Source organism: Podarcis pityusensis (assembly GCF_964106645.2).
Source record: "Podarcis pityusensis genome assembly, chromosome: 10".
In the NCBI taxonomy this organism is placed as follows: domain Eukaryota; kingdom Metazoa; phylum Chordata; class Lepidosauria; order Squamata; family Lacertidae; genus Podarcis; species Podarcis pityusensis.
This window is the reverse complement of record NC_138035.1, coordinates 32567163-32593723: the sequence shown is the minus strand read 5'-3', so window position 1 is coordinate 32593723 and position 26561 is coordinate 32567163. Positions and strand designations below refer to the sequence as shown.

The 26561-nt window shown below is 42.9% G+C and overlaps 2 protein-coding genes across 11 annotated transcripts in view; one reads left to right on the top strand and one right to left on the bottom strand.

The window, feature by feature from the left end:
* Positions 1–5888: 5888 nt before the first annotated feature.
* On the top strand, positions 5889–11371 carry SNU13 (small nuclear ribonucleoprotein 13). Of its 2 annotated transcripts, none has more exons than XM_080971930.1 (4): positions 5889–5916; positions 8573–8745; positions 9986–10106; positions 10647–11371. In XM_080971930.1, exons 1-4 carry the CDS (start codon positions 5904–5906, stop codon positions 10907–10909), a joined length of 570 nt encoding a protein of 189 aa, XP_080828056.1. In that variant the 5' UTR covers positions 5889–5903; the 3' UTR covers positions 10910–11371. The 2 variants fall into 2 exon arrangements, with proteins under 2 accessions (XP_080828056.1, XP_080828055.1); XM_080971929.1 differs by lacking the exon at positions 5889–5916 and adding an exon at positions 7203–7577.
* Positions 11372–11947: 576 nt separating this feature from the next.
* XRCC6 (X-ray repair cross complementing 6) overlaps positions 11948–26561 on the bottom strand; it is a 28876-nt gene continuing 14262 nt past the window's right edge. Inside the window, exons 1-14 of one of the 9 annotated variants that reach the window (XM_080971897.1) lie at positions 26362–26487; positions 24523–24541; positions 24040–24133; positions 23093–23205; positions 21471–21609; positions 19943–20197; positions 19021–19204; positions 18587–18773; positions 17129–17297; positions 16148–16309; positions 14767–14896; positions 14559–14659; positions 12582–12695; positions 11948–12358 (exon numbers count right to left, since the gene is read on the bottom strand). In XM_080971897.1, coding sequence (XP_080828023.1) covers positions 12156–12358; positions 12582–12695; positions 14559–14659; positions 14767–14896; positions 16148–16309; positions 17129–17297; positions 18587–18773; positions 19021–19204; positions 19943–20197; positions 21471–21609; positions 23093–23205; positions 24040–24118 — 1836 coding nt within the window. In that variant the 5' untranslated portion in view covers positions 24119–24133; positions 24523–24541; positions 26362–26487 and the 3' untranslated portion in view covers positions 11948–12155. Of the gene's footprint in view, positions 12359–12581; positions 12696–14558; positions 14660–14766; positions 14897–16147; positions 16310–17128; positions 17298–18586; positions 18774–19020; positions 19205–19942; positions 20198–21470; positions 21610–23092; positions 23206–24039; positions 24134–24522; positions 24542–25682; positions 25753–25776; positions 25918–25944; positions 25968–26361; positions 26488–26561 lie in introns of those variants that run through there. The other 8 variants (XM_080971898.1, XM_080971894.1, XM_080971901.1 and 5 more) reach the window with 8 other exon arrangements.

Here is a 26561-nt window from a genome sequence, read left to right as displayed (position 1 = left end):
GTAACCCGAGGTACCACTGTACTTGTAATACTTACTGTGTTCAACCACCCATACATCAGCAAAAATTGGGATGGAGTCTGCCAGTTTTCCAAGAAGAATAAACACGGGCAAGCTGCTTCTTGTAGCTGCTACCTTGCATAACTATAGTGGTGGCAAACAAGTGAAAAATTAAAGCAGTGAGAAAATGTCCTTACATTTAAAAAAAAACACCAGACAATTCAGCAGACTATCTTTTTGAAAATGCGCTTTACCTCACAGATACAGTCGCATTGCAACTTGCATGGCAGGGTCCATATACCGGTATTTCTGCTTACCCTAGCATTCTTTGAACTTGCTATTCAGAAGGAAGTGCCCTCACACCACCACCCACATAGTGAACTGATACAAGTTTGTTATCACTTATCTTCAAGCGCATATGTTGGGGAAACATTTGTGTACAGGAAGCACCAATTAGCAACCAAAGACATCTGAATTAGCAACAGACAAGAGATGAAAGCTTAGGATAAAAGAATTTACAATTTATTGCAGGAGAGTAATACTGTTGTGTGTTGGAGGGAGGGTTAATAAGTGTGATGTTTGTCCCTTGTAATTCCTGAGGTCCTGCATTCAGCAAGGGTTAAAATCCAATGAAGGATTCCATTGTTGAATTAGCCAAGCAAGGATTGTAGTTGTCACCTAAGTTACCACCTAGGACCCCTAGGCAGTTAAGTCCAGTTGAATTCGACTTTCGACTATGGGGTGCAGCGTTCATCTCCGCTTTCAGGCCTAGGGAGCCAGCATTTGTCTGCAGACAGCTTTTCATGTGGGCAGCATGACTAAAACGCTTCTGGCACAACGGAACACCATAACAGAAGCCAGAGCACATGGAAACGCTGTTTACCTTCCTGCCACAGTGGTACCTATTTATCTACTCACGCTGGTATGCTTTTGAACTGCTAGGTTTGCAGGAGCTGGGACACAGCAACGGAAGCGGATTCAAACCGCTGACTTTGCAATCAGTGAGCCCAAGAGGTTCAGTGGTTGAGACCACAGCACCACCTGAATCCCACAAGTTGTCACCTAAGTCTAGTCATTAGTATAACAAAGGAAGCTGTTCTGTGCCAGAGGGCAATTGGGTGGGCTCCTTCCCTTGCCTGGCTAGTAGTGAGAAAGACAAAGATCAGAGTTTTGCATGTGAGCTGAACTGGAAGCAGGCAAGAAGCCTGAGAGCGAGAGCCATACTGAATGTGTATAAGTAGGAGTGGGAGTCTGTACATTTGAAGCAGCAAGGAAATAATCTGTACCAACCTCTTTCTGACATTCATCCAATAGATAGTGCAGGTACCGCTCCATCTTCAGTCCTACTACCAGCAGTACCAAAACTGAACACAAGGAGGGGAAGGTTAGGCACAACACATTTTCCCCCTAAATTGATTTTTGAATTCTGAATTTATTGTTATTCACATTTTATACTGTATTTTATGCTGTTTTTTGTTGCATCAATTGTTTTAAATTTGTTGTTAGCCACCCTGAGCCCAGTTTTCTGAACCAGGAAGGGCGGGGTATAAATAAAAAAATTATTATTAATTATTATTATTATTTCTCACTTGCTTTTAATAGGTTTTGCTGTGACTTCTGTCTCTCACACACTTCCACTTATCCCATGCCTAGAAGGCACGGGTCCCAGCAGTTTTCTCTCCGTCCTTCTGCTTTCCCCTGAGAAACCCACTCTTTACCACTAAATTGGAACAAATTGCAATCCACGGAAAACCCGATTGTCGTTGGTTCCGATTCAGCGCTAAACCGCGAGTTTTCCAGAGGGGCAAATGGAAGTGTGGATGAGCCCTACAGCTGGCATTATTACATAATAAAATATTGAACCCCACCTGCCTCACCAGCCTTTCCAGTGCAGCTCTTCCCTACAGAGCATTTGCCTGGAAGGAGTGGGGGAGAAAATGTGGCCTCCTTATCAGAGAAAAGGGCATCTTGCTCTTTCCCTTTAACTCAAGCACTACATCATAAGGTTATACATGATAACAGAAAGGAAGTCAACAGCGATGTGTCATATTTATAATGAAGAGAAATCAAGAAATAGCAAATCCCTACCCACAACCAGAGCAATAGGTCTTGATGTCAGCAAATCTCTCAAGAGAATGATTTTTCAGGCTTAGGTGAGGGCAAAATTGTTTTCTCATAAATATACTCTAGGCTCTCTCCTCCACATATCGGAGCAGGACAGAGAGAGAAATACAACTCAGGAAACATAAATTAATTTGTCAGGTAGTCATATCATAAGTGTTTCAGTTCCTCAACACCCACCAGCTGAGACGTATTTTCTTGGCTCATAATCACTGCACAGTGATCCTATTCCATCTGTTCTACCAAAAAATAAGCTCATGGAAAACCTTGGCTTTGTTAAGAAGAGTGCAACAGATGGTTCATATGAAGATGGTAAATCATTTTCCTAGTTTGAATAAATAGTATTAATGTAATTTTGATTCAAGAATTGGGTGTGTTCTTTGAATTCCAATAGCTGAGACATATAGAGTCAACCTCCTTAGGTTCCTTGCTAAACTACACAGCTCCTTAAAAACTAGGAAAGTATTTGAAAATATGGCTTGAGAGAAGAAAGCCACTTAAGAGTATGCTCCAGTTACTTATTTGATGCCAATTCACTTGATATAACAATTTGAACTCCAACCCAGTTCAAGAATGGATTGGGCTGGACTTTGGTCGGGTGGCTGGATTTAAACTAAATAAACAGAAAACTAAGGTTTTGGGGAAAAATTTGACTGATACAGAGTCAGAACGGTTTCAGAAAGAGACGGAACTTAATGTGGTTAAAAAAGTAAAATACCTAGGGGTAAACATAACAGCAAAAAATCTAAGTCTATTTAAGGACAATTATGAAAAATGCTGGACAGAAATTAAGAGAGACTTAGATAGTTGGTCAAAATTGAAACTTTCTTTGTTAGGCCGAATTGCTGCTATCAAGATGAATGTATTGCCAAGGATGTTGTTTTTATTTCAAACACTTCAGGTCTTGGACAAAACGGAGTGCTTTCAGAAGTGGCAGAGAGACATTTCTAAGTTTGTCTGGCAGGGCAAAAAGCCCAGAATTAAGTTTAAGATATTAACCGATGCAAAACAAAGAGGGGGCTTTGCCCTGCCGGACTTAAAGTTGTATTATGAAGCCGCAGCGTTCTGCTGGCTAAAAGACTGGCTACTTCTTGAAGACACTGATGTGTTAGATTTGGAAGGGTTTAACAATGCCTTTGGATGGCATGCATACTTATGGTATGACAAGGTTAAAGCAAACAAGGCCTTTAAGAACCATATTGTCAGAAAATCATTGTTTAATGTCTGGACAAAATATAAAGACTTGCTGGAAAATAAAACACCAAGGTGGCTCTCACCTTTGGAAGCCAAGGCCCGAAAAAGACCCAATATGGAGGCTAAATGGCCAAAATATTGGGAAATACTAGAAAAGGATGGAGACAATTGGAAATTGCAGAGTTTGGAGAAAATGAAAGACAAAGTGCGAGATTGGTTACATTACGCTCAGATTAAAGAAGTTTTTAAAAATGATAAGAAACTAGGGTTCCAGGTGGAGAAATCGAAATTAGAAACAGAATTGTTAGAACCAAAGATTAAGGTACTTTCAAGGATGTATAACTTGCTGTTGAAATGGAATACACAAGACGAAACGGTTAAATCGGCTATGATAAGGTGGGCACAGGACATTGGGCATAATATCATGTTTGAGGACTGGGAGAGGTTGTGGAGTAATGGATTGAAATTTACTGCATGTAACGCTCTGAAAGAAAATGTAATGAAAATGATTTATAGATGGTATATGACCCCAGTCAAACTTGCCAAAATTTACCACCTGTCTGATAATAAGTGTTGGAAATGTAAAGAGTGTGAGGGAACGTTCTTCCACCTCTGGTGGACTTGCCCTAAAGTGAAGGCGTTCTGGGAAATGATTTATAATGAACTGAAAAAGGTATTTAAATATACCTTCACTAAGAAACCAGAGGCTTTCCTTTTGGGTATTGTCGGCCAAGGGGTGGCAAAGAAGGACCAGACATTTTTTATGTATGCAACAACAGCAGCAAGGATACTTCTCGCAAAACATTGGAAAACTCAAGATCTACCCACACTGGAAGAATGGCAGATACAACTGATAGACTACATGGAACTGGCTGAAATGACCGGCAGAATCCGTGACCTGGGAGAAGAGAGGATTGAGGAGGATTGGAAGAAATTTAAGAACTATTTACAAAAGTACTGTAATTTGAGTGAATGCTAAACAAGATGCTAGATCAAAATAACTGAGCACCACTAAATCTAGAAGTTTTTAAGAAAATAAGTAAGATTGTGAAACTTAGCTCCTTTTGAAAATTATAAGATTATGAAATATAGAAGGGATATAAGAATTTTAAATAAGATGATAAATTGCTGATAAAACGTTACAACGATGAAAGTGGGAGCGGGAGATGTGAGGAAGTCCAAAGAAAATGTGAAAATATGTTAAGATCAATGTTATATTGCTTATTATGTTTATTTTTATTGTAAAACCTAATAAATTGCTTTAAAAAAAAAAAACAAGAATGGATTGGGCTGGTGGGTTCAAGGGTCATGACAATATCTGTACTGAGTCGTTTTCTACTGAAATCTGTATCATAGAATTGCAGAGTTGGAAGGGGTCCTGATGTGTAAACTCTGCATTAACCATAGCTACTACTACAGAAATATTTAATTTCCATATGTATTTTCTCATTAAGAATGTATGAAAATCTTAAAAGCTGAGTTACTCTCTACACAGTGCAACCTTAAGTGTGTTTACTCAGATTAAAAAACACTGTTTGATAAAACTTACTCTGAAGAAAGTGAGTTTAGGATTGCAACCTTTATGAAATTTCTCATTTCATTTGGATTGGAGCTTTTTACACTGATAAAAATGCTAATGCAATTTTGACCTAAAAATAGTACAGTAATTGCTTCCCTTAAAGGTAAAGGGCCAGTCGCTTCCCTTAGGTCCAGTCGTGACCTACTCTGGGGTTGCGGTGCTCATCTCACTTTATTGGCCGAGGGAGCTTCTGGGTCATGTGGCTAGTATGACTAAGCCGCTTCTGGTGAACCAGAGCAGCACACGGAAACACCGTTTACCTTCCCGCCGGAGCGGTACCTATTTATCTACTTGCACTTTGACGTGTTTTCGAACTGCTAGGTTGGCAGGAGCAGGGAGCGAGCAATGGGGGCTCACCCTGTTGCGGGGATTCGAACCACCGACCTTCTGATCGGCAAGTCCTAGGCTCTGTGGTTTAACCCACAGCGCCACCCACGCCCATTGCTTCCCATACCCAACAGCAATTCACCATTTGCTTCTCACCTTCAATGAGTAAATCCAGTACACTGCCATCTTCCACAGTTTGCAATATCTCTGTTAAGATCAACCCACAGATTAATCACAATTATTTTTTGTAATCTATACTGGGGCTCCCATCTGTAACAAAATTGAACTTCCTTCTAAGTAATCATACACAGGATTGTGCTGCAGGGCTTGGAAATTTTTGTGAAGATCATAGAGGCAGAGGAGAAAGAGACGTTCTTCCAGCATTATCACATTTCCCCCTTTTGGTAACCCTACTCTAGGTGTCATGAACCTAGGCTTTTGGTCAGGAGAGTCACAGCTCTTGAGTAGCAGGAAACAAGATAAATCAGCTGGGAGAGTTTAGGACATGGTATATCTGGGGGTTAGAATTGCACCCAGGGTCAGCCTTTTAATGAGGCAATATGAAGCAGTTCTGCTTCAGCTGGCAAGATCCACAGGGGCAGCAGATCCAAGCACCCAACAGATCAACTGCTGCTGCTGAAGAAGAAAGGAGAAGTGGCTGTGCCTATGGCTTCCGGCCTCACTGATGTCGAGCAAAGGTAAGGAAATGAATATATTTGGCACCAGCTTGGCTGCAGGAACTGCCAAGAGGCATACAAGGCACCATCCAATTATCTTAGGGACTCCACTCCAGATTTGTGTAGTGTTTACTTCATAGACTTTTCTTCTCCCAGAGACATCCCGCAAGGCAGTGGAGATGGATTATTCCTCAGGGATTACTCCCGAAGCCATTTTCATGAATGAGTATAACCAGGGGTGTACAGCAACCACAATATTTACTAGCACATGTATTGTTCCAATTTGATTCATTATTAAGGTGCAAATCTGATCTGTTAAGTCCAAAGCTCTGTTTCACCCCTGTTGACTCTAACGGGAAATAAAAAAATGGCTATAATTTTTCTTTCTTATTATGTAAGTAGATGAAATTCACAAGGAGAAAATGTGTCCCTCTAAATTTCAACATCCCTCCCCAAATCCCTGTGATTGGAATGCACTTGGAAAATAATTCATTGAGATTAAAAGTTAGACCAACAGTTGTTACTTACCAGGGGCAGAGGAAAAGAATAAACATGTTAAACACTATCACACATTTAAAATTCTAGTTTGGCCTTTCCATCAGCTCATAATCTTAGCCTCTATGGTACACCATAGTGGAATAAAATACTTGCTTCCAATCTTCTATCTCAGAAAAGCCATGAGTAATACTTCTACACCTGTTACATTCACCAAGTTAGTATACTTTTCTCTTACCAAACAAAGTTGCTATGAAATGAGCACACACTCTTTCATCTTGTGCAAGCAATGGCATGACCAGGGTTGCATGCCGAATCAGAACATCCCGAAGGCAGGAAAGCACATGTTTCTTGCGTACTAGCTAAATATTAGAAAAGCAAAACTGTATCAGTTATTTATTGAGGAAAAATAAGCAAAGCTTATAGTCTTGTGCCAACCTGTACTGGAAGTTTTCAAATTCCCTCTTAATTTCCTCCTAGAATGGAACACAGGATATAAAACTCCCTGTGCCTTTTACCCCCATCACCCAGTTATAGGTCCCTTCTTGGGTCCTCCACAATCCATTCATCCAGCTCTACCTGCTACACCCCGCTTTCTTACTTAATTGTAAGCCTCTTTGTAAAGCCTGTTGTATGTACATGGCACCATCATCATTACTGTAACAAATGTCAAGAGTAAACAAGAGGCCTTGCATTGCAGATAGGTCAGAGCCCCAAAATACAGGGCACACAAACCACCGGGAAGGTGAGGCAAGGGGCAAGGGAGAATGGGTGCTGCTGGCTGGGTGCCTCAGAGACGGGCGCACCCACCGAGGCCCCGCCATCCTGGAGCGTCTCAATGGCGCACGCCAAGCAAAGCGGCGAAGGCGGCAGCTCCAGGAGCCAGCGGGGGTCGTGCCGCTGGTGGAACCGCTCGCAGACAAGGAGCTCCGCCATCGCCGCCTCCATCCCTTCCCCGCTCTCTCTCCCTCCCTCTCTCGGATACCGGCTACCGCCAGAAGGCGAGAGCGAGAGATTTGGCGGCAAATGTTCGCGCAGGCGCAATGCCTGCCGCGCAGCGCTGTCCGAAGGAGCAGCGCCTGCTGCGGAATCTGCCGCGCTTCCGAGGCTGCTTTCTGGTGGCTTCGCAGACTCGGAGCCCACTGACGGAGTCATCCTGCGGAATGCAATGATTATTTGCAGCACAGGTTGAGCCATTTTCTTAAAAGGTTGTGGGTTGGGTTTTTTTTTCCCCTTCCTTTTTTTTTTAGTATAGTTCTCTGTGTTGAAAACTGCTTGGAATTTCTTTTGCTTCGAAGAACGCGGCGTGTAAATCCTGCGCGCCGATAAAATGCACCTGAAACAAAGGCGGGGCTTGCCGCGCGATCCTAAGCATGCCTTCTCAGAAATCCCAAGAAGTGCATTGTGCTTTATTCCCTAATGACCACTTAAGGAGTGGAAACCCCGCTGCACTCAGCGGGTCTTTCTTCATACAAACTGCGTAGAATTGCACTGTCAAGTGAATTGGACCTTAAGGATTGCATCCACACGTGCGCATTCGGGCAGGATTCTAGACTATTCCTCTAGATTTCCCCGAAAGGACTGTAGCTGAGTGGTTAAGTACCTGCTTTGTAGGCAGGGAGTCCCAGTTCAATGTCGGGCGCTTCCATGTCGAATTATCCTTCTGGAAACCTGGAAACTCGACGCCACTCGGTGTAAGCAATCCTGGACTTAGGTGGACCGATGATCTACCGTAATTTAGCTTAAGGCAGCTTCCACCGGCCTTGTGGTCTGTAAATTCAGGTTAAACTATTCCTGGCAAGCTGATGTAATTTTGAGGACCAGAGTCACACCTGTTTTAATTTCTGTCTCGCCGCTGCCAACTGCACAGGAGTCGGGAACAGGTAAACCTAAATTTGAATCAAAGCACATTGTGGATGCGGCATATTGTGGATGGACCAGGCACTACATAATTGTACTCTTGGCTGGTTGGCTCAAAATAACCACCGGATCAATTTCATTAAACGCCTTTACGGAGGAAGCGATTCCGCTAGGCTCCATGGGATTTACTCCCTGGTAAATGCGCATAAGATTACCGCCTCCCCTCTGAGGTCCGGTCCAGTGCCTGAGAGTTTCTTTCCTAGTCCGCCAACGCTAGAGGTCGCAATGGCGAGGTTGTGGGGGTTCATTTTCTCTCCCTAAGGGACGGCCTGCGCGGTGTTTCCTGCCCTTTCCCCCTCGACGTCACTTCCAAGAGCGCGCGCGTCTGCCTTGCGTTCGAGAGCGTTGCGAGGCTCTTCCTCCGTGAAGCTTTCGGGCCGAGAGGATCGATCCAGAGCCAGGCGCTTCGAGTGGTTCTTCTGCTTCGCAGACATGGTGAGTGGACTCGGGGCGAGGCGGGCGGAGCAGGCGGGGATCCCGCTTTCCGTCTGCGCTGGGGGTCGCTGAGGACGCCGAGCGGGGGAAGGGGGAGAGGGGGCGGCCCGTGGAAATGTCACGCGTGGGGAACGAGGAAGAGGCTTCCCCGACATGGCCTGCCCCTTTCCTGTGAAAGGGGGGGGCTGCCACGTGCGAAGCAAGGAAGCCTCGGCGTCACTCGCAAGGCGGCTGCTTCTTTTAATGTTCAAGTTGATGCGCTTTTTTAAGCAGCTCTGATTTATTGGAGAAACTTCGCCGTCACTCGTGCCGCTTAGAAGCGCCTTTGTAGGCACGTTAGGGAGGCCAGGACTTCATCTTGGCACCCACGTGCTCCTACTGCCTCGCTTCTCCGGTTGACTTCCGCTCTTTTTATTTCGCCCCTCCCCACCACCAACCATCTCACGATCATGCACGTGAAGATCAACCCCCCATAGGAACCCCATGTGAGGTTAGGCCAGTGGTTTTCAACCAGTGTGCTGTGGCACCCTGGGGTGTCTTGAATTTTGATCAGGGGTGCCGTGGACTACACTGGCCCCTGTCCCTCTTCCCTCCCTCCTCCGATGCCCTCTTGCGTCTCTGCCTCCCAAAGGCCTGCACAGCTGCGAGCTCCGCAGGCGAATGGTACCTCTGGGAGGCACCTCTCTTTGGGGTGGGGGTGCAGCTCAAAGACCAGAGGCGGCAGCTGCCCAGAGGACTCCTAAGGAGAGGAGGCTGAGGGAACACTCCACAAGGGAGGGTGTTCAAAAAAGGGTGAGAGGCTGCCAGCTCTGCAGGCAAGGGGTGACATAATTGGGCTCCTGAGCCCCACAGGGATGCCGCAGAAGGATGTAGTTGGGTAAGGGACTCGAAAAGGTTGAAAACCTCTGGGTTAGGCAGATTGCATGTGGCTAACCCAAGGATTGTCAGCTAGTTTCATGGCTGAATAACTACTTAAGACTCTGCCTGGGTTCCGTGGCCAATATGTATTTTGCCTTTTTTCCTCTTTGGCTTAAGAGAAGCTGGAAAAAACGGAATACCTGAACAGTGGAAAGTCTTTTTTGAACCAGATGTGGCCCTTCTAACATTGACCTAGCCGTTGTAGGAACTCGCAGACTTACAGAACTATCTTAAGTTACACAGAAAGAGGTAGCTGTGACAGCAAATGCTTGGAAGAAGAGAAATTGTTACCTATACCTTGATTCTTTGTTTCCTTCTATAGACTGAGGCAGAAGTGAATCCTAAAGCTTATCCACTAGCTGATGCTCAGCTCACCAAGACACTGCTTGATCTTGTACAGCAGTCCTGTAATTACAAACAGCTACGCAAAGGAGCCAATGAAGGTGAGATTGGGTTGAGCTTGTACCATTAATTGCCCATTCTTGTAGAGTATTAGTTTTGCATTGTCTCATGTGGAAAAAGTAGTTCGTACTTTGCCTAAATATGCCCCCAAACACCTCTGCCTATTCTGTGGTTGTCATCCTGGTCTTGGGGATTAGATTAACTTGCTACTATCAGTCCAGACACCCTGACTTTTCTTACTCACTATTCCAGTTCTGCAAATTTGGGGCAGTAGCAGGAAGGTTATCACAAATAAGCATTCTTAGTTGGGGAGATTGATTTGTTCATGGCCAAAAATTCCAGTGGGCAAAGGGAAGTTTTAGGATCCACCCAAAAGTTGTTTGAATTCCTAGCTTCTCTTTGACAAGTAACGGAAACTTAATTTTTTGTAGAAGCCAAGCAATTATCCAATAGATAGGTACATAAAACCTTTTACATTGGATTTGCCCTCTTAATGTTGCAACTAGCTGCTTGTTTGATTTTACTGAGTCCTGACAGAGTGAGGAAATGGAGTTTTCATTGTACCAATTTCTTTTCCACAGCTACTAAAACTTTGAACAGAGGCATTGCTGAATTCATTGTGATGGCTGCAGATGCGGAGCCCCTTGAGATCATCCTTCACCTCCCACTGCTTTGTGAGGACAAGAATGTGCCCTACGTGTTTGTGCGCTCCAAGCAGGCCCTGGGGCGGGCATGTGGTGTTTCTCGGCCTGTCATTGCCTGTTCAATTACTATCAAAGAAGGCTCACAGCTAAAGCCACAGATTCAGTCTGTCCAACAAGCTATCGAGAGACTATTGGTCTAAATCTTATCAGACCACTCACTTACTAAACTAAAATAACTCTGTGAAAGATGAGTCTTGTCACTTGTACAATGTTTACTACTGTTTTTGTTTTCTACCAGATCTCCCTTCTGCCTGCCTCCATTACACTTGCCATTTAGATGTTTAACAAGAGGATGTCCAGTCTTTTGTTTTAAATTCTTCATTCTGATGCAACTCTCCCCAGTGGAATTTTAGTTAGGCTATCCTTTTCGGCAATAAACAAACTTCAGTTGCAGAAGATTAGGCTGAAGATTTGTAAATACAAAACATATGACCTTGTTCTGGTCAATATGATGTTCACCCATTGAGGGTGTCCATCTTTCAAATACTAGTCCTAATACAACTTGATAGAACACTGTTAGAAATAAAGGGCAGATGAAATAATATTGTCAAAGGCAGTGGCTTTAGCTTTTTATATATATTAAAAACACAATTATGTTTGTATGTTGTGTGATCTCAGTCTTTTGTGTGGTTTAAAATATTTGCTGGATGGCCCGAATATAACAGGATGACTAAAGCCTTAGTCACTATGTTTTATATGGGACCAAGTTTTTATGAATATAAGCTATCAATGTTTGCATCTTCTGCAAGAGGGAATAATTAATTCATGAGGTGGTAGTGACCTGGATAAATTCTTCTTTGTGAAAACAATCCCCAGCAGCTTCAAACAGACCGGGGATGGGGAACCTTTTTCAGCTCCAGGGCTGCATTCCCTTCTCAGCTGAGAGCCATGTGCCACTGGTAGGTGAGTCCACAGTGGAAAGTATAATGATGACGACGATCATAATAATGATAATTGCCATAAAGGCAAGGGCTGAGGGGCATGCACGGTCGGTCAGACCTTTCTAAGCATCATGTCAGCCTCCTTGGGCCACAACAACTGAAACTAATCCAATATAATTTGTGCTGTGGACACTTCACTGAATCTGCAGCATCAAGTTCTGCATGAATACAAGCAACTCTGTGCTCACTATGTTTATGAAACAGCAAAAGAAACAAGAAGAAAAGCAGGGACAGATATACATAACAAGCTCATTTATTAAGACACATTTTCATAAAGTCTAGAAACAGGTGGGGAGAATGAAGCATTTTCCCATTAATCCTCATTATTACATAGTCTTAAACTCTCAAGAAAAATAAGTCCCTGTTCCCTTTGATCTATGGCTATAAAGATGCTGCACCCCTTTTCCTTGTCAAAATCTTGGGGAGGAGAGTGAGCATAGAACTCTCAGTGCCTACTGAAGTATTCAGTCACAGCATCTAAGAGTTCTTGCTTCTTCGTTCCTGCTGTCAGCTTGTAATTCCTGCACACTTCCTTTAAAACTGGCACAGTCAGTTTACCCAAAGTGCCTTTTTGAACATGATTCCTCAGGTCGTCTTCAGAGATTTCGATCTTTGCTTTCTTTTCTAGTGGTATGGTACCATCCCCTACTGGAAAGAGATTTTTGGATTACTTGTGTGTTTCCAATACCTTGTTATAAATAAAATATATCTTATACAGCCATTACAAAATATCCTGCAACAGTACACTGACAGTGTCAAGATAGACTCCTACCTAGCCCATGATAATCCAACCACAATCTGGTGTGATAGAGCAGAAAATGAACTTGAAGGATGTAACTACCTCTCTCTTTGGGTTCTGTTGCAATCTTACCTTGTTTACGCTTTGTGGTTTTCCCATCCGGATCATAGCCTGGTGGGTAAACTAGTTGTTTGAACTCTTCTGCAAGATTACCCATTCTGGAATCCATCACCTCAACCTTGGGCACTGGAGAATAGGGAGAAAATGTCTGCATAACACACCTCAAAACAGCAAAAATATTCAAATATACAGAAATAATGGTTCTACAGAGGAAACATACAAAACACTGAGCTTTAAGGTAGATAGTTCAAAAGCACAACTAAAATAAATACAAATTATAAAACCATTTTAATTTGGAAAACTGCGTATCTAAGACAAAAGTGAGCCACAATGAAATGGGGAAGCAAAAAGCTAGAATATACTGGAAAGACTGAAGAGCTTAATTTTTGCTTCAGTCTTCATGAACTAACAATCAGGTCCATTAGCAAAAAATGATGCTTACACTGATAAAGAAGGAACCATAGATCACAGGATAGAGTTGTAAGGGTCCCACAAGGATCATCTAGTCCAACTCCCTGCAATGCAGGAATCTTTCGCTCAATGTGGGGCTCAAACCCATGGCCTTGAGATTAAGAGTCTCATGCTCTACCAACTGGGCTCCATTGTTTCTAAAACCTCAAGAAAACAGGAGGTCTAAGGCCCTTTTTTATGAGATCCTGATTATTTCATGCAGTCAAAAATAAGTTTCAAAACAATTTTGGCTATCAGTTTATGACATGAAAGGCACATTGTTGTTCTTATGTAGTCTTTACCCCCAAGGGTGAATTGAGGCAGTGGGTGGTGCCAGAGCTAATGTCCACCCCCCTCTCACATTTATAGAGTGGTACCTCGGGTTAAGTACTTAATTCGTTCCGGAGGTCCGTACTTAACCTGAAACTGTTCTTAACCTGAAGCACCACTTTAGCTAATGGGGCCTCCCGCTGCTGCCGCGCTGCCGGAGCACGATTTCTGTTCTCATCCTGAAGCAAAGTTCTTAACCTGAAGCACTATTTCTGGGTTAGCGGAGTCTGTAACCTGAAGTGTATGTAACCTGAAGCGTATGTAACCCGAGGTACCACTGTACACTCATTCAAATGTATTCTCACTCACAAATTCTTTCCCCAACACACACAGGCCCACAACCTTCCCCACTCACTACTATTAATTATTATTATTAATAATAACACAGCTGACACACGTTGACATCTCTCCCCACCCACCCCTCTCTCACACATGCCCATGCATTTCAACCTCCCCAGCACTCCAGATTCCCTCAGAGCTTGACAGCAAACTTGGCTGCATCGGGATTACTGGAGAGTAGAGGTTTCAACCTCTCCCTACCCATCCCAATGATCCAAAATGCATCCAGTCCCAATCATAGCTGCCAACTTTTCCCTTTTCTTGCGAGGAATCCTATTCGGAATAAGGGAATTTCCCTTAAAAAAAAGGAAAACGTTGACAGCTATGGTCCCAATACTGCTTTGGGCTAACAGCAGCATGAGTCAGTATCTTGGCTGCATGGAGAGTGTTAGGGATAGCCGGTTACCCTCCCCTTCACAGCAATCCCAATGCAGTCAAAATTGCTAGATCCATGTGTTGTTCATCAGCACAGAAGGTGGGGGGAACCTTTGGCCTCCAGGTGTTGCTGACGTGCAACTTCCATCAGCTCCAGAGGGCATGGGCAATGGAAGTTGGATGATGGAAGTTGTGGCTCAGCCATTTCTGGAGGACCAAAGATGCCACACACCTGCAGGACGGGAACACCTCTCTTTCCCTCACAATACAGTTGGTCAGGCAGTGGTGACAAAATGATTAGGGCTCCCCAGGGTCTCATGTGAGCCACAGGTTACCCACATTTGCTTCAGCTGCAACTCACTTTCGTCTAAAACCTGCAATTTTTTGTATGATGTGCAAACATACCATTGGATTAAACAGTTCGTTGCTTGTGGGAAATCCCAAGGACTGCAACAGGGGGGAAATGTCAAACTACACTCACTAAATTAGTCTTACCTGTCAGATCTTCAGCTTTCTCAGGTTCCAGTAAGTCCAGGGCCAATGCCTCCAGGTTCATATAGTGCTGCTGTAAAACCGGATTCTCAAAGCTCTCACTCCTGTTGAAATCCCAGGTTAAAGTATCAATGAGCGACAGTGCCACTGGGTTGTCCAATAACTGTTTGCACATGGGCATTGATCCTGCCTTCCTCCCATCTCTACTCACCTGTACTTGAACCGAAGCTTGTGGACTATTTCCATCATTTTGCTTACTTGTTCTTGATTAGCTTGGAGCTTCTCTGTAAAGTCAACTTTCCGTTTGTCATCCGCATAAGGTAGGAAAATTAGATGAAACCCTAAATAGAAGGAACGAATATATACATGAAAGAAATGAGATACTCAAAAATGTTCCCAAATGCTCATATCTCTGACAAATGATCTACAGATCTGAAGTCACATTATCGTTAGGATTGCCACTTAGATTGAAATCAACATGTGAATGCTTGATTACTACCTAAAACTACCAGTTGTGAACTAGTTGTTTTGAGTGTCAGTGAATGGGAACGTTTTGAAGACAACAGAATAATTTGTCAGAATAGGGACATAATGTGCAAAAGATATTAACAGAGGTAGACCAGAAAAAAGCTACAGCATGTCTTAATTTATTTTATTAGAAACAACTCAGAATAAGACATCTTTAAATACCCATAGTGAGAGCAATAAGCCACAAAAAATATTATGATATACTACTTAACCAAAGAGTAAAATGTATTTCACCCCACAAGCAATTAAGGAATTTTTTTTTACCGTTATTGATAAACATTTCTGGTCTGCATTCTGGTTTTGCTCTAAAACTAGTCCACAAATAACAGTATCTCATGATAGAGATGCCATCCTCTCAGCTAGAAGATAGAAATTCTGGTTCTGAGAAACATCACATAGGCTAGGAAGAAGATCTCAACAGCTTCTAAGATATAGCTTATGGAAGTTTGCAAGGTGAAACAGGCAGAGCCAAGATCCCACACACAAAACATGGAGACTTTGAAGGAGTTTGGGGAAAGGAAAGACTGGAGGCTGACAAGGATCTTTCCCTGGCCCAAAATTTGTTCTTGAGAGTTAAGAGTAACTTCCAGAATAGGGTGGTATTAGGTGGCAGGTAGGACTCTGTGCACTGAGCGAAGAAATTGGTGGTATTTGGATTACCTTACAAAAGCAGAAATATTCTCACTAAGGCATCTCTGGGTCCAGTCTTGTTAAGTCTGGAGGAACTAACCTGATGCAATTAAATAGTGGGATATTGAAATGAACCCCAAAATTATCTTGTGTGTTATTGATTACCTATCTGTAGGAGATGAGATACCCTTAATGAGTTCATCAGAAGCAGCCAAAGTAATCCAAACCATACACTGGAAACTATATAAGACACCAGTGCATAAAAAGTAATGCTAATATTATACAAGATGGGGGATAAATCTATAGCCACTCCATGCTGCTCATCAAAGTATAAACCTCCTCTCCTTAAATCAGATGGCAGAAAAAACTTCTGACAGTGGTAGAACAACACCACACTAGCCATCTGTAAGACAGAAATGCCAACAACTTGTTACCTGAGGGGGCCACCTGCACATTCTGCTCATCCAACTCTTCTTCCTGAGGAACCAGGGCTATAAACCGAGGAGGAGTGTTCCGACGGGGGGTGTACCTGCATATGGCCATCACCCCTTTCTCCAGACACTTTGTCAGCAGGGCATTAAATAATGTGGTGCTTCCTAAAAGCAAAAATCCATGCTTGTTACTTTAATGAAACAACTCTGGTGGCTCAAAACACATCTGAAATAACTACATCAAGCTTCTGCAGAGGACTATATGCAACTATATCTCTCTGTGTGTGGCTGGTTACCATGGTTTTGGGACAGAAAAGTATAGTTTCTGTTTTTTTGTAAATGTGCTTCTTTTCTAGAGGGTAGCAATAATCAGCAGCTCAAAAGTTTAGTCGGGGGGCGGGCAGAAGCCAGAGAGAGGGCAATCTCCATGGCAACCTCTTTAAGTTTTGGAATTTCCTCAACAGAGGCGCCTTCATTATGTAGTTTCCATTGCATGCTGAAGACACACCTCTTTCCCCACCCTATTATTGTAATGGTTTTTGTTTTGAAATCATTTTAATATTGTACTTTTAAATCGCTGTAACCCACCCTGGGACCTTGTGGTGAAGGGCAACAAATCAAATCAATATAATGATGTATTTGATTTCTTATCCACCCTCCAGGGTGGATGTTGGGAGTTGACCAAGCTACTTGCTGTTAGATGACTGTTGTCCTGCACCATGGGATTTAACCTGTGCAGCCACAAGGTTTCATCCTGAGTGATTTTAACATATATATAATGTTTGGAATTGATAAGGAATGCAACCTTATCAATATGCTAATCATGGCACTGAGCCTAATCCTGCTCTGTACCCTGACTGGTATGGGTCCAAAAAGTTGACCTCATATCATCATCCCCTATTTTCATGTTTGAAATCCTGCTCTGCACAATGAAATTTCACTGTCAAGTTACAAAGCAGAATATCCTTCCCACACTATGCTTACCACTAATCAAAGACTCTTCAGGATAGATGAACTGGGCAGGCCTGATGTGATGGTGTTGTTTCAACATTACCAGGGGCTTGAAGCCAATCAGATACAAGCCTTGTGGCTCAAACCTTTTTGCTTCTTCTGTCTCTTCTTTCTCCAGCACAATCTGACGGTTCCCATAGATCTACAAAAAGGGAGCAGGGGGAAGAAAAGTAGCTAGAAAAATAACAAGCTCGGGCCCAAATGAAGTAAAATATAGGTCTAGTGTTAGTGAAAACATAATCATGCCTATAGAGTCTGGAAAATCTGAAGTTACACTGTAAAAGGTCAGCAAAGAGATCTATGGCAAGCCTCTGGGTGAAATCATTCTTGTCTCACTCACTAAGAGTAATTTTATCAGACAGCTACTCCTGTTTTTATCCCCATACTATAAATCATGGATGGCTAACCTCTTAATCTCCAGGTGTTGCTGAACTACTACAACCCCCATCATCCCTAACTCCTGGCCATGCTGGCTGGGGCTGATGGGAGATGCACTCAAACAACATCTGGAGGACCACAAGTTAGTCACTCCTATTTCAAAAGCTCCCACTTGCAGTGGGTTCCCTCTCTTTGCACCTCAGGGTGGGAATAGCTATTCCAGGGGTCCACAAATTTAGGCTGCCTTTGGTAGTCAGCCAAAATTTTGACCCTTCCCCAACATTCTCCCAGCTGATGCTCAACTAGAGGGAGCCTCAGGCTTAAATCACTTTCAAAAAGCAGCGGCCTGGGGACAATCCCTGGTTCTTCTGCACAGTTCCAAGCTCAAGAGGAGAGCCAGAGGTTGTCCATGATGAACAGGACCTCCAAGGTCCTTGGAACTAGAACCACAATATAAACGAAACCGGTCATGCAGCAAAACCATTCATATGAACACACTTTTGTTAAATGCTAGCCAAAAACATTTTTGCAACATTAGCCACCTGATCTGCAACATAGAGCCTTAGCTTTATTCCTTGTGGAGGTCATTTATTTGCAGGCTACTTCCATTAAAAAAACAAAAAACTAGTTGACTGTCCTTTAAAGACTTTGGAAATTAGTGAGAACTAACTGCCAAAAGACAGAACGTTATGCTTGAAGAAAATGGAAAATTAGAGAAAATGCTTAAAACAATTGCCAGTGTGTGACACAATAGGGCCCAATTATTTGCAAATAATTATTTATAAAATTATTCCTCTACTCGTAGCCCAACCCAGAAGTCTGTTGGGGAAAGGGAAGAAAAATCAGTACATATATAATCTTTGGCATATAAATATTAAAGAGACCTTATGTGTCACAATGGAACACAGGGTCTGGTTGTTAGGGCTTGCTAATCACAACAGGTGCTATGATGTGTCTGGATTGTTTCTTCCATTTTTAAAAATGGGCTTGCAAATTCTGCCAAGGGAAAATGGGGGAGAGGAGACTGAGGAAATAATTCTCAAAGTACCTTACCTGAGCCCTCTTGGTGTCACTTGGCAGAAGCAAACTACCCGTCTGTCGATTAAAGGTTCGGGTTTTTGTTTTCACTGGCTCATTGGTTTCTCTGTAAAGTCTCACTGGTGGCTGCTTGACAGCTTTCTGCACTAAGTTGAAAATGCCAACAGAAAGAGCCACATCTTTTCCCAGATACAAATTCAGCCTGCCAAGAATCAAGAAATACAGATTGAAGCTTTCTAGATCCTGTATTGTCTTTAAAGAGATAAAAGCATATGAAAAGATTCTCATCCCAAAACAACACAAAGGAAACTTTCCACAACTTAGCATTATGTACTTTAACATAACTGTTAAGTGGCTGGCATTTATTGAGAGGAAGTATTTTCTCCAAAATCTCTCTTGACCACTACCCCACAAGAGGAGGAGAATTTAATTTTTTTCTCAATACACACCTGGCTAAAGCTCGCTTCCTGGTCTCTTTTGCTCGTACTTTCTTCATGAGGTCTTCTAGCTTTCCAGACTCATCAAACTGGACTCCCAAGTCCTCATCTTCTGCTGTATTAATTATATCCCTGTAGAACAAGGAGATATCAAACCCCCCAGGCTTCTTCAAGTGCATTAAGTCAAGGTAGATACCTGGAGTCAAAACAGAATTGGAGCAATATAGATTACCAATTTCCTAGAATGTTAAAGGTTTTCATTTTGCAAAAGAGCTTAAACAGCCCCAGAACGAAGCACAGGGGTCAGGGAAGGAACAAGAAGCATGCGTGCCGCCTTGATTGAGAGGGCCCTGGCTGCGTGACATCAGTGTGCCATGCACGTGACATCATTGTACTCTGCGGTGTGTGCACATGATGTTGACCACCCAAAAAATATGGAGGGGAGCACCCCTCTGATTTGGGATTTGAGGGGCCCTTGGTCCTCACAGCTCCACATACTTGGCGCCCGTGGCATAAAGCAAAGAGTATGGAGTTCATACTAGCAAGGGTTAATGTACACCAACGTTCTCCATTAGCCTGCTTTCAAATTCAGCCACCAATCACGTTCTGCACTATGCTAAACAGCTTAAAAGAAGTTTGAGTGCACAAGCAAGTTCCAATACCCACTCATGCCATAAAGCTTTCAAATGGGTGACTTTGGCCTAGTCACTATCTCTTAAGAGTCAGACTAACCTAACTCACAGAGTTGTAAGAATACAGGAGGGTGGGACAGAACCACACATGCCTCCATCAATTTCTTGAAAGAAAAGTGGGAGAAAAATGTAATAAATGATTGTGCCCTAAGATTACTTGTAACAAATAGTATTGGGAATCAGTTTTGCAAACACTGTTTAGTTCGCTAAGAGGCGGCACCATTTTAGTTTGAAGTACTGACCTGTCTCTCGGAGGTCAGCGGCTTTGGTCCTAGCAAATTTGGCTTTCACGCTGTCTTGCCCATGAGGGTTATCTTCATTGGTGAACAGCATGATCCTTTTGTGGCTCATCTTGAGGCGGACATCACTGAAGAGATTCGAGCAAACCCAGAATGCCTCACCTAGTGAGTAGTCAGCACTATGGCCAAAGGATTTGCGGAAGAGCGCTCTCCCTTGCTCTCCAATGTACTTGGCCAGCTCTAACACTCGTTTTGCCCCTAAAAAAAAAGAACAGAAAATGAATGACAACAGTTCAGTGCTGTCCTACAAAACACAAAGAGCACTACTCTTTTAAGCCATGATATGCCAGAATTTGCAAATCTTTCAGTAGTTTGTCTACGATGTTTCTCGTTCAACTTATGAAAAGAGATCAAGTGTTCAGTAGAGCAGCTCTCTGTGTGCGACAAGGACTACTGCCTTTTCTTAGTTGCTAATGAAACTTGGCTCAAAACTGGAACAGGCCTGAAATTGCAAGTTTGGCTAAGTAAAGCCTGAGGAGCATCAGAGATGAACGAAGTAACTAACTTCAACATTTGGTGATAGAACTTATCCACAAAAAACTTTCTGAGTATTTTGGAAGAAACAACAAAATACCTAAGTGGATGACTGAATCACATTTGATTACCAATGTTGGTGATGGTTTTAATTAAATCTGGAGTTAAACTTTGTAATCATTAAAACTATGTACATTTTTTGAAACTGGACTAAGCTGTAGTTTCTGGGATATGAGATTTCCTATGCAGCTCCCTGCAGAACCTAATGCCATAACAAACACAAAAACCAGTGGGTGAGATTGAGTATAGTGTGAATGGATATCTGCTACAAAGGATTGGGGAATTCTCTGTAGCAGGTTTTGGGGGTGCACAGTGGGCTGGAGGGAGATGTGAAACCAGAAGTCCCATTGCATGTGGATTTCCACTTTGCAAGGAGGAGTTACTGCAGAACTGTTCTGGTTTGACTAATGGCTGCATTACACTTAGCCTATTAGCCTAACGCTAGTTTCTTTATGACTTCTAACATTAGCTTACTGAAATGGGTTTTGCACTGTAGCTTGCAAGTGTCTGAAGCTACATGTCAAGCCGTGTGACAGACGTCAAAGATTCCACAAATGGGTTGATGGGGGCATACTAAATATGGACCAAGCTGCTACAACACAATGACTTCACTACAGACTGAACTCTGAAATGGACAGTACCTTAGATTGTCACCAATTGCAAAAGCCACTTGAGTTGATAATAGTTTAGAAAATTGTATCTTAAACAAATATGTGAAGGGGGGGGGAGCAGACAGCCATAGGGAGGAGGTTTTCCTCCAGTTGTGATAATAAAGTATTTACAAAGCATCAACACTGGCAGAATTTAAGCATTTTAAAAGCATCAACCCTAAGCATTGTGCAAAATAAAACAGTGGGCCACCTCTGCTACTCAAAGTGCCATGCCTCATTCCTGTATTCTTGCTTCACATTTACACCTCATATTACTATATATTTACCTGGATTGCCCAAATCCTGAAGAACATAAATGTGTTTAAAATCCACAGAATTCTTATGTTGCTCAGTACCATAAAACACAACACCAAGAAGGTCCCGGTCATGGCTGATGATCTTGTTTGTGTACACATTCTTAATGCACTGGTAAAAAAAAGTTCAAGTGAGATGGGAAAAGAGAGGAAAAGGACCATTGAAGAAAACAGCATTTACACATCAAAGATGGCATTAAAACATCTAGAAATACTTCCACGACTGCCACAGTGCTTTAAGACATTTACCCCCTAACTCCACAGGACATTTATAGATGAGAGAATCTAGATGTTCAACACTGAATTGACCCATCTAGTGCTGTCTACACTGACTGGTAGTGACTCTCCAAAGTTTCATAGCAGTCTTTCCCAGCACTTCCGGGAGGTGCCATAAATTTAGCTGTGGCCCTTTTAGATGCAAAGCATGTGTTCCACCACTGAGCAATGGCCTTCCGCTTCATTCTATCTTGTTGGTTCTTCTCAGAATTGTGCTGGACTGTAATCCTACACACACTTACATGGAAGCAAGGCAACTGGACACAGGTGGGCCTCACTCCTGAAGCAATACATGCAAGATTTCATTTCTTTTCATTTTTTTGGTCTCACACTTTGATTTTTGCAGAACCAAGGTCCATCCATTTTTTAAGCAGGGCTGGCAAAACTGTTTGGGCCTAAGGGCTGCATTCACCCACAGTCAACCCTCCAGAGAGCTGCTTACCAGTAGTGGGTGTAGCCATCCACATTCTCACAACTGCAAACTCATAGTCCACACCTCAGCTGATCACTGCAGATCAGCTAAAAGGAGGCAGGGTATAATTCCCTCTGCACTGTTGAAATAATCATTCTGATTCATGGGGAGTGGGGGGTTTGCATCCTCCATCAGGGCACTAGGCTGGGCAGAGTTTGAATCCTCTCTGCTCATCCTAGAACTGTTCTACTTTATTTATTTTTCCCCCTTTTGCCACTACCACCAGAATTGTTGGGGGTTTTGGTGAACACAGCAGCAACTAACATTTAGAATGTATAATAAACTGGCAAAGACAGTAGGAAAGGGGAGAATCAGCAGCTTCTAGAAGTGTTCCTTTTGCAAACTCAGGAATGGAGAGGGGTTTTCAAAACTGCGTAAAATTGTGCCAAATAGCACTCAGGAAAGTGCCCCAGTACCACTACATACAGAACTCAGGAACTATGCTTAGACTAAAGTATGTATTTTTTTATTGTAGCACAGCACAGGGACAATGCAACTGCCTGCTTTTCAAGTGTTTAAACTCTCCCACAGATGAAGACAGAAGACAACCATTTCCAGAGAATGTTGCTCTGCTCCCAGATTTGGTTTTTAATTTTAAGAACACAACTTTCATCTAAATTTCTATAAACTGAAAAGAATTTAACAGAAAAGTAGAACTCAGCATTACTTTGTTCCCTCTGCATAAAATGCCTTTCATTATCCTAAGGAAAATGGAATAATATGGCAACTGCCAAAACATAAAACAGAACTGACAGCTAGTTCTATCAGGTTATACTACAAACAACACATTTAAGGAACTTTCAAAACATACAATATGTAATATTAAATTTCTGAAGGGTCATCTTACCTGGATTGTCATATCAAAAGGAGTCAAATCACCATTATCATAGGACTCAAACATGGCTTTTGAGGCATCCACTAAGAAAACCAAGGTATCCCGACCTGAATATTTATATTCTCCTACGGAGAAAAAAATGTCAAACCCTGTATGCAAATCATTCTCATTTTACTCAATTCTTGTACTTCACTATGTTGCCTTATTACAATTCACACATTCTTTAGACTATGCACAATTAAACTTGGTCTTAGTAGAAGAAAGGGTATGCATTTGTACAGCCATGATGGGCTAAGAGACGACCGCTTTTTCTCCATAGGCTGCCTGCACCCTGGCTCAGCATGCCTTTCACTGGTATTGCAGTGGTCAGTGTGTGTGTCTTACCAAGAAACTGCATAAAGCAGCCCACTCTAAGAGCACATAAAGTGACATCAGCCTTTTGCAGACAGTGCTCTCATGCTTTCACCTACCTCTGTACCCACAAAGGCTAAGCACTTGCCTTCTTAAAAAAGCAAAAGCAGCCCAGGTTTCTTAGCATCCTGCACCGGTAATCAAGAGTAGCAAAATGTTATAAGTACGGTATGCCACAAAGTGTTTCACATATACAAATGCCAGTTAAACTACTGGCTCAGCTGTACTGGTTCCCAGATATTTTCAGTATTGATGTGCTAGATTAGCTGCAAGCTAAAAGAACTTTAACTCATCTATAATAAATAATTAGCCCACATAAGCCTATAGACCCGTGGTTCCCAATACACGCCCACAGGGGGGCAATTTGATTTTTAAGGAGGGCAATTCGAGAATGAGTTATTAACAGTGAATGGCCTTTTAGGCTTCTTCCACAGGAATAGGAATTCACTTTTTAAATAATAAGAATTATATTTCACAGGGGCGGGAATCAGGATTTTATAGATGCTTAGGTGGGGCATGGCCAAAAAAGGTTAGGAACCAATTCTTACCAATTGTTTCAACATCTTCATTTTGTTCCTCTTCTTCTTCACCTTCTTCATTTTTGTAGTATGATAGCCAGTCTGCCATGGCTTTCACGTTGTGCTAAGGAGAATGAACAAAGAAGGTAGATATACTATATTACATGTGCTTCCAGGCATCCCCTAAAATAATGACTTTGAAAGGATAAACAGTAGGTGGGAGAAGAGGAATGCTGTTGCTTTTTTCAAGCTGGCAGTCTTACACAGCTGCTTTTCAGCAAACACAAAAAAAGTCCTCAGGCTGTTCAAGTATCTCCCACACATAACACTTTGGCCCTGTCTGGCATCCCCAAACCCCATCTCGTATCACAATGGCTCTCTCAACAGCAGCCCATGGAATAAAATGAGCTATGAATGGAATATGATTACATCTGTGTCAAATTTACAGTTAAAATACAATACATACAGCACTACTGCAGGGAGGTAATTTGAAGCTTGAAAAAAGTCACTTACCTATCAGTAAATAAGTGGTCTGCCATAGAGAGAGAGAAAAGGAAGAAAATTCAAGTAAGCTCTGTTGTATTCATTTAACCAGCACATTAATATTTACAGTGGCATGGTAAGAAACTGGCATATTGAAAATAAATCAGACATGTGTGAAGAATCACAACTATTATTTTAAGGCAGTTTTAGACTCTTCACATTGTTAAATACAATGACAGTTGCGGGGAGGGGGACTCAGGAGAAACATATTGTTGCACACCACTCCAGTCTCCAAGCAGAGTGAGATCCCAGTGGTTTCAGATGCTATGCCCAGGGTTAATGTTTCCTTTTGGAAATGAGGCACAGCGGAGATTGTGGTGTCTTTACGATAGACGGTTTATTTACACATATATACAGTGGTACCTTGGTTCCCGAACTCAATCCATTCTGGAAGTACGTTTTACTTCCAAACCGTTCACAAACCAAGGCGCAGCTTCTGATTGGCCCCAGAAATAATGCTGACAGCCGAAATGGTCATTCAGCTTCTAAAAAACATTCACAAACCGGAACACTAACTTCCGGGTTTGCGACATTCGGGAGCCGATTTGTTCAGAAGCCAAGCCATTTGGGAACCAAGGTACCACTGTATAACCAGAGCCTACAATGGAGGGGTTCGCTAGATTAACACCCCCAGAGGTTATTGTTTCTCCCATAGCTATAACCTTGGGTTCTAGCAGACATCAGCAATGGCTTTCTCCCTGCCTTTTCCTGCAACCTTTTTTTCCTCTAGGTCACAACACAGCCAACTCCCAACTCTGGCTTTTGTCCTTCTAACTCACTGAGAGCTGGAGGAAGCGCCCCCACCCATTTGGCCTCTGGCACAGAGCCTCCTCTCCATCGCTTTCTTAATGGCTCATCACCTTTCCTTTGTTCTCTTAACAGCCCAGGCAATTTCCTCATGAGGAAGCTGGCCTGCCTTCTATTTCAACCCTTGCTGGATCCAGGAGTTCAGGAGGCTTGATTAAAATCGGACACCTACTGGATCCAGCAATTTAGGGAAGTCTGGCATCCCCAAACACATGTCAATATGCACGTGTGTGTGTGAACAAGACCTGGGGCCCTACTGTAGGCAGAAATCAGAAAATAAGGAGCTTCCTTAGCTCCCGCAAAGCAGTCCGTTCCCAACCCACGGCCACTAAGTGCACCAGCTCGGGGCGGCGCCCCCCTCAGACGTGGAAAGGCTGCACCGCAGCAGCAACCAGCAGGTGGGAAAACTGCAGTTACCTGAATTTCCCCGAGCGCCTCTTTTCGTCCCCGACACCTTACTAAACCCGGAATCTGTCAGTCACGCCTAACCCCCGCCCCTAACAGCGCAGTTGTCCAATGGGGAGGGGAAAGCAGGCTGCGCCTTATCCCAAACGTGCCCGCCATAGCCTTGCGATCAATACTCACCATAGACTTTAAAAAGTAGAGAATCACACTGACTTCTCAACTTCGGGCTCCTTTACAGCTTGTTCTCCTCCCCCCTCCCCCCACCTACTTAAGATTGCATATAGTCATTCAAAATAAAATGATTGTTTCGGGGAGTTTCGCTTAGCTGAGACTGGGAAGCAGCGAACCACCCACAAAACCAAAAGTAGCAGCAAAGGCGAGTGTCCTGCCCTTTCCAACATGTCTCTTAGGAGCGGGATCCTATCCCTATCTACCCACAGTTAAGTCCTATTCAGTTCAGTGGGACCTACTGCGGGTAAGTGTGCATCAGATTGCAGCCTAAAAGTTTTAAAACATTTTAAAACGCAATGCTTGCAACGTGCAAGGCTTCTATGTACAACTTGAGCGCCGAATTTGAGCTGAAAGGGCAAAACTTACTCTTCCTGTAGCTTGAAAGGTGTCTTGCATGAGAGTTTTCTGAATGAAAAACTAAGCCTTCTAAAATCCGCTAACTTGCAATAATCCTGAAGGTTTATGTTTTTAAATTTTGTCCACTGTATATTGCTTTAACTTAAGCCGCTTGGAGACCTGATGGTGAAAAGCTGGGGTATATTTTTTTGTAAAGAAAGGAAGAATAG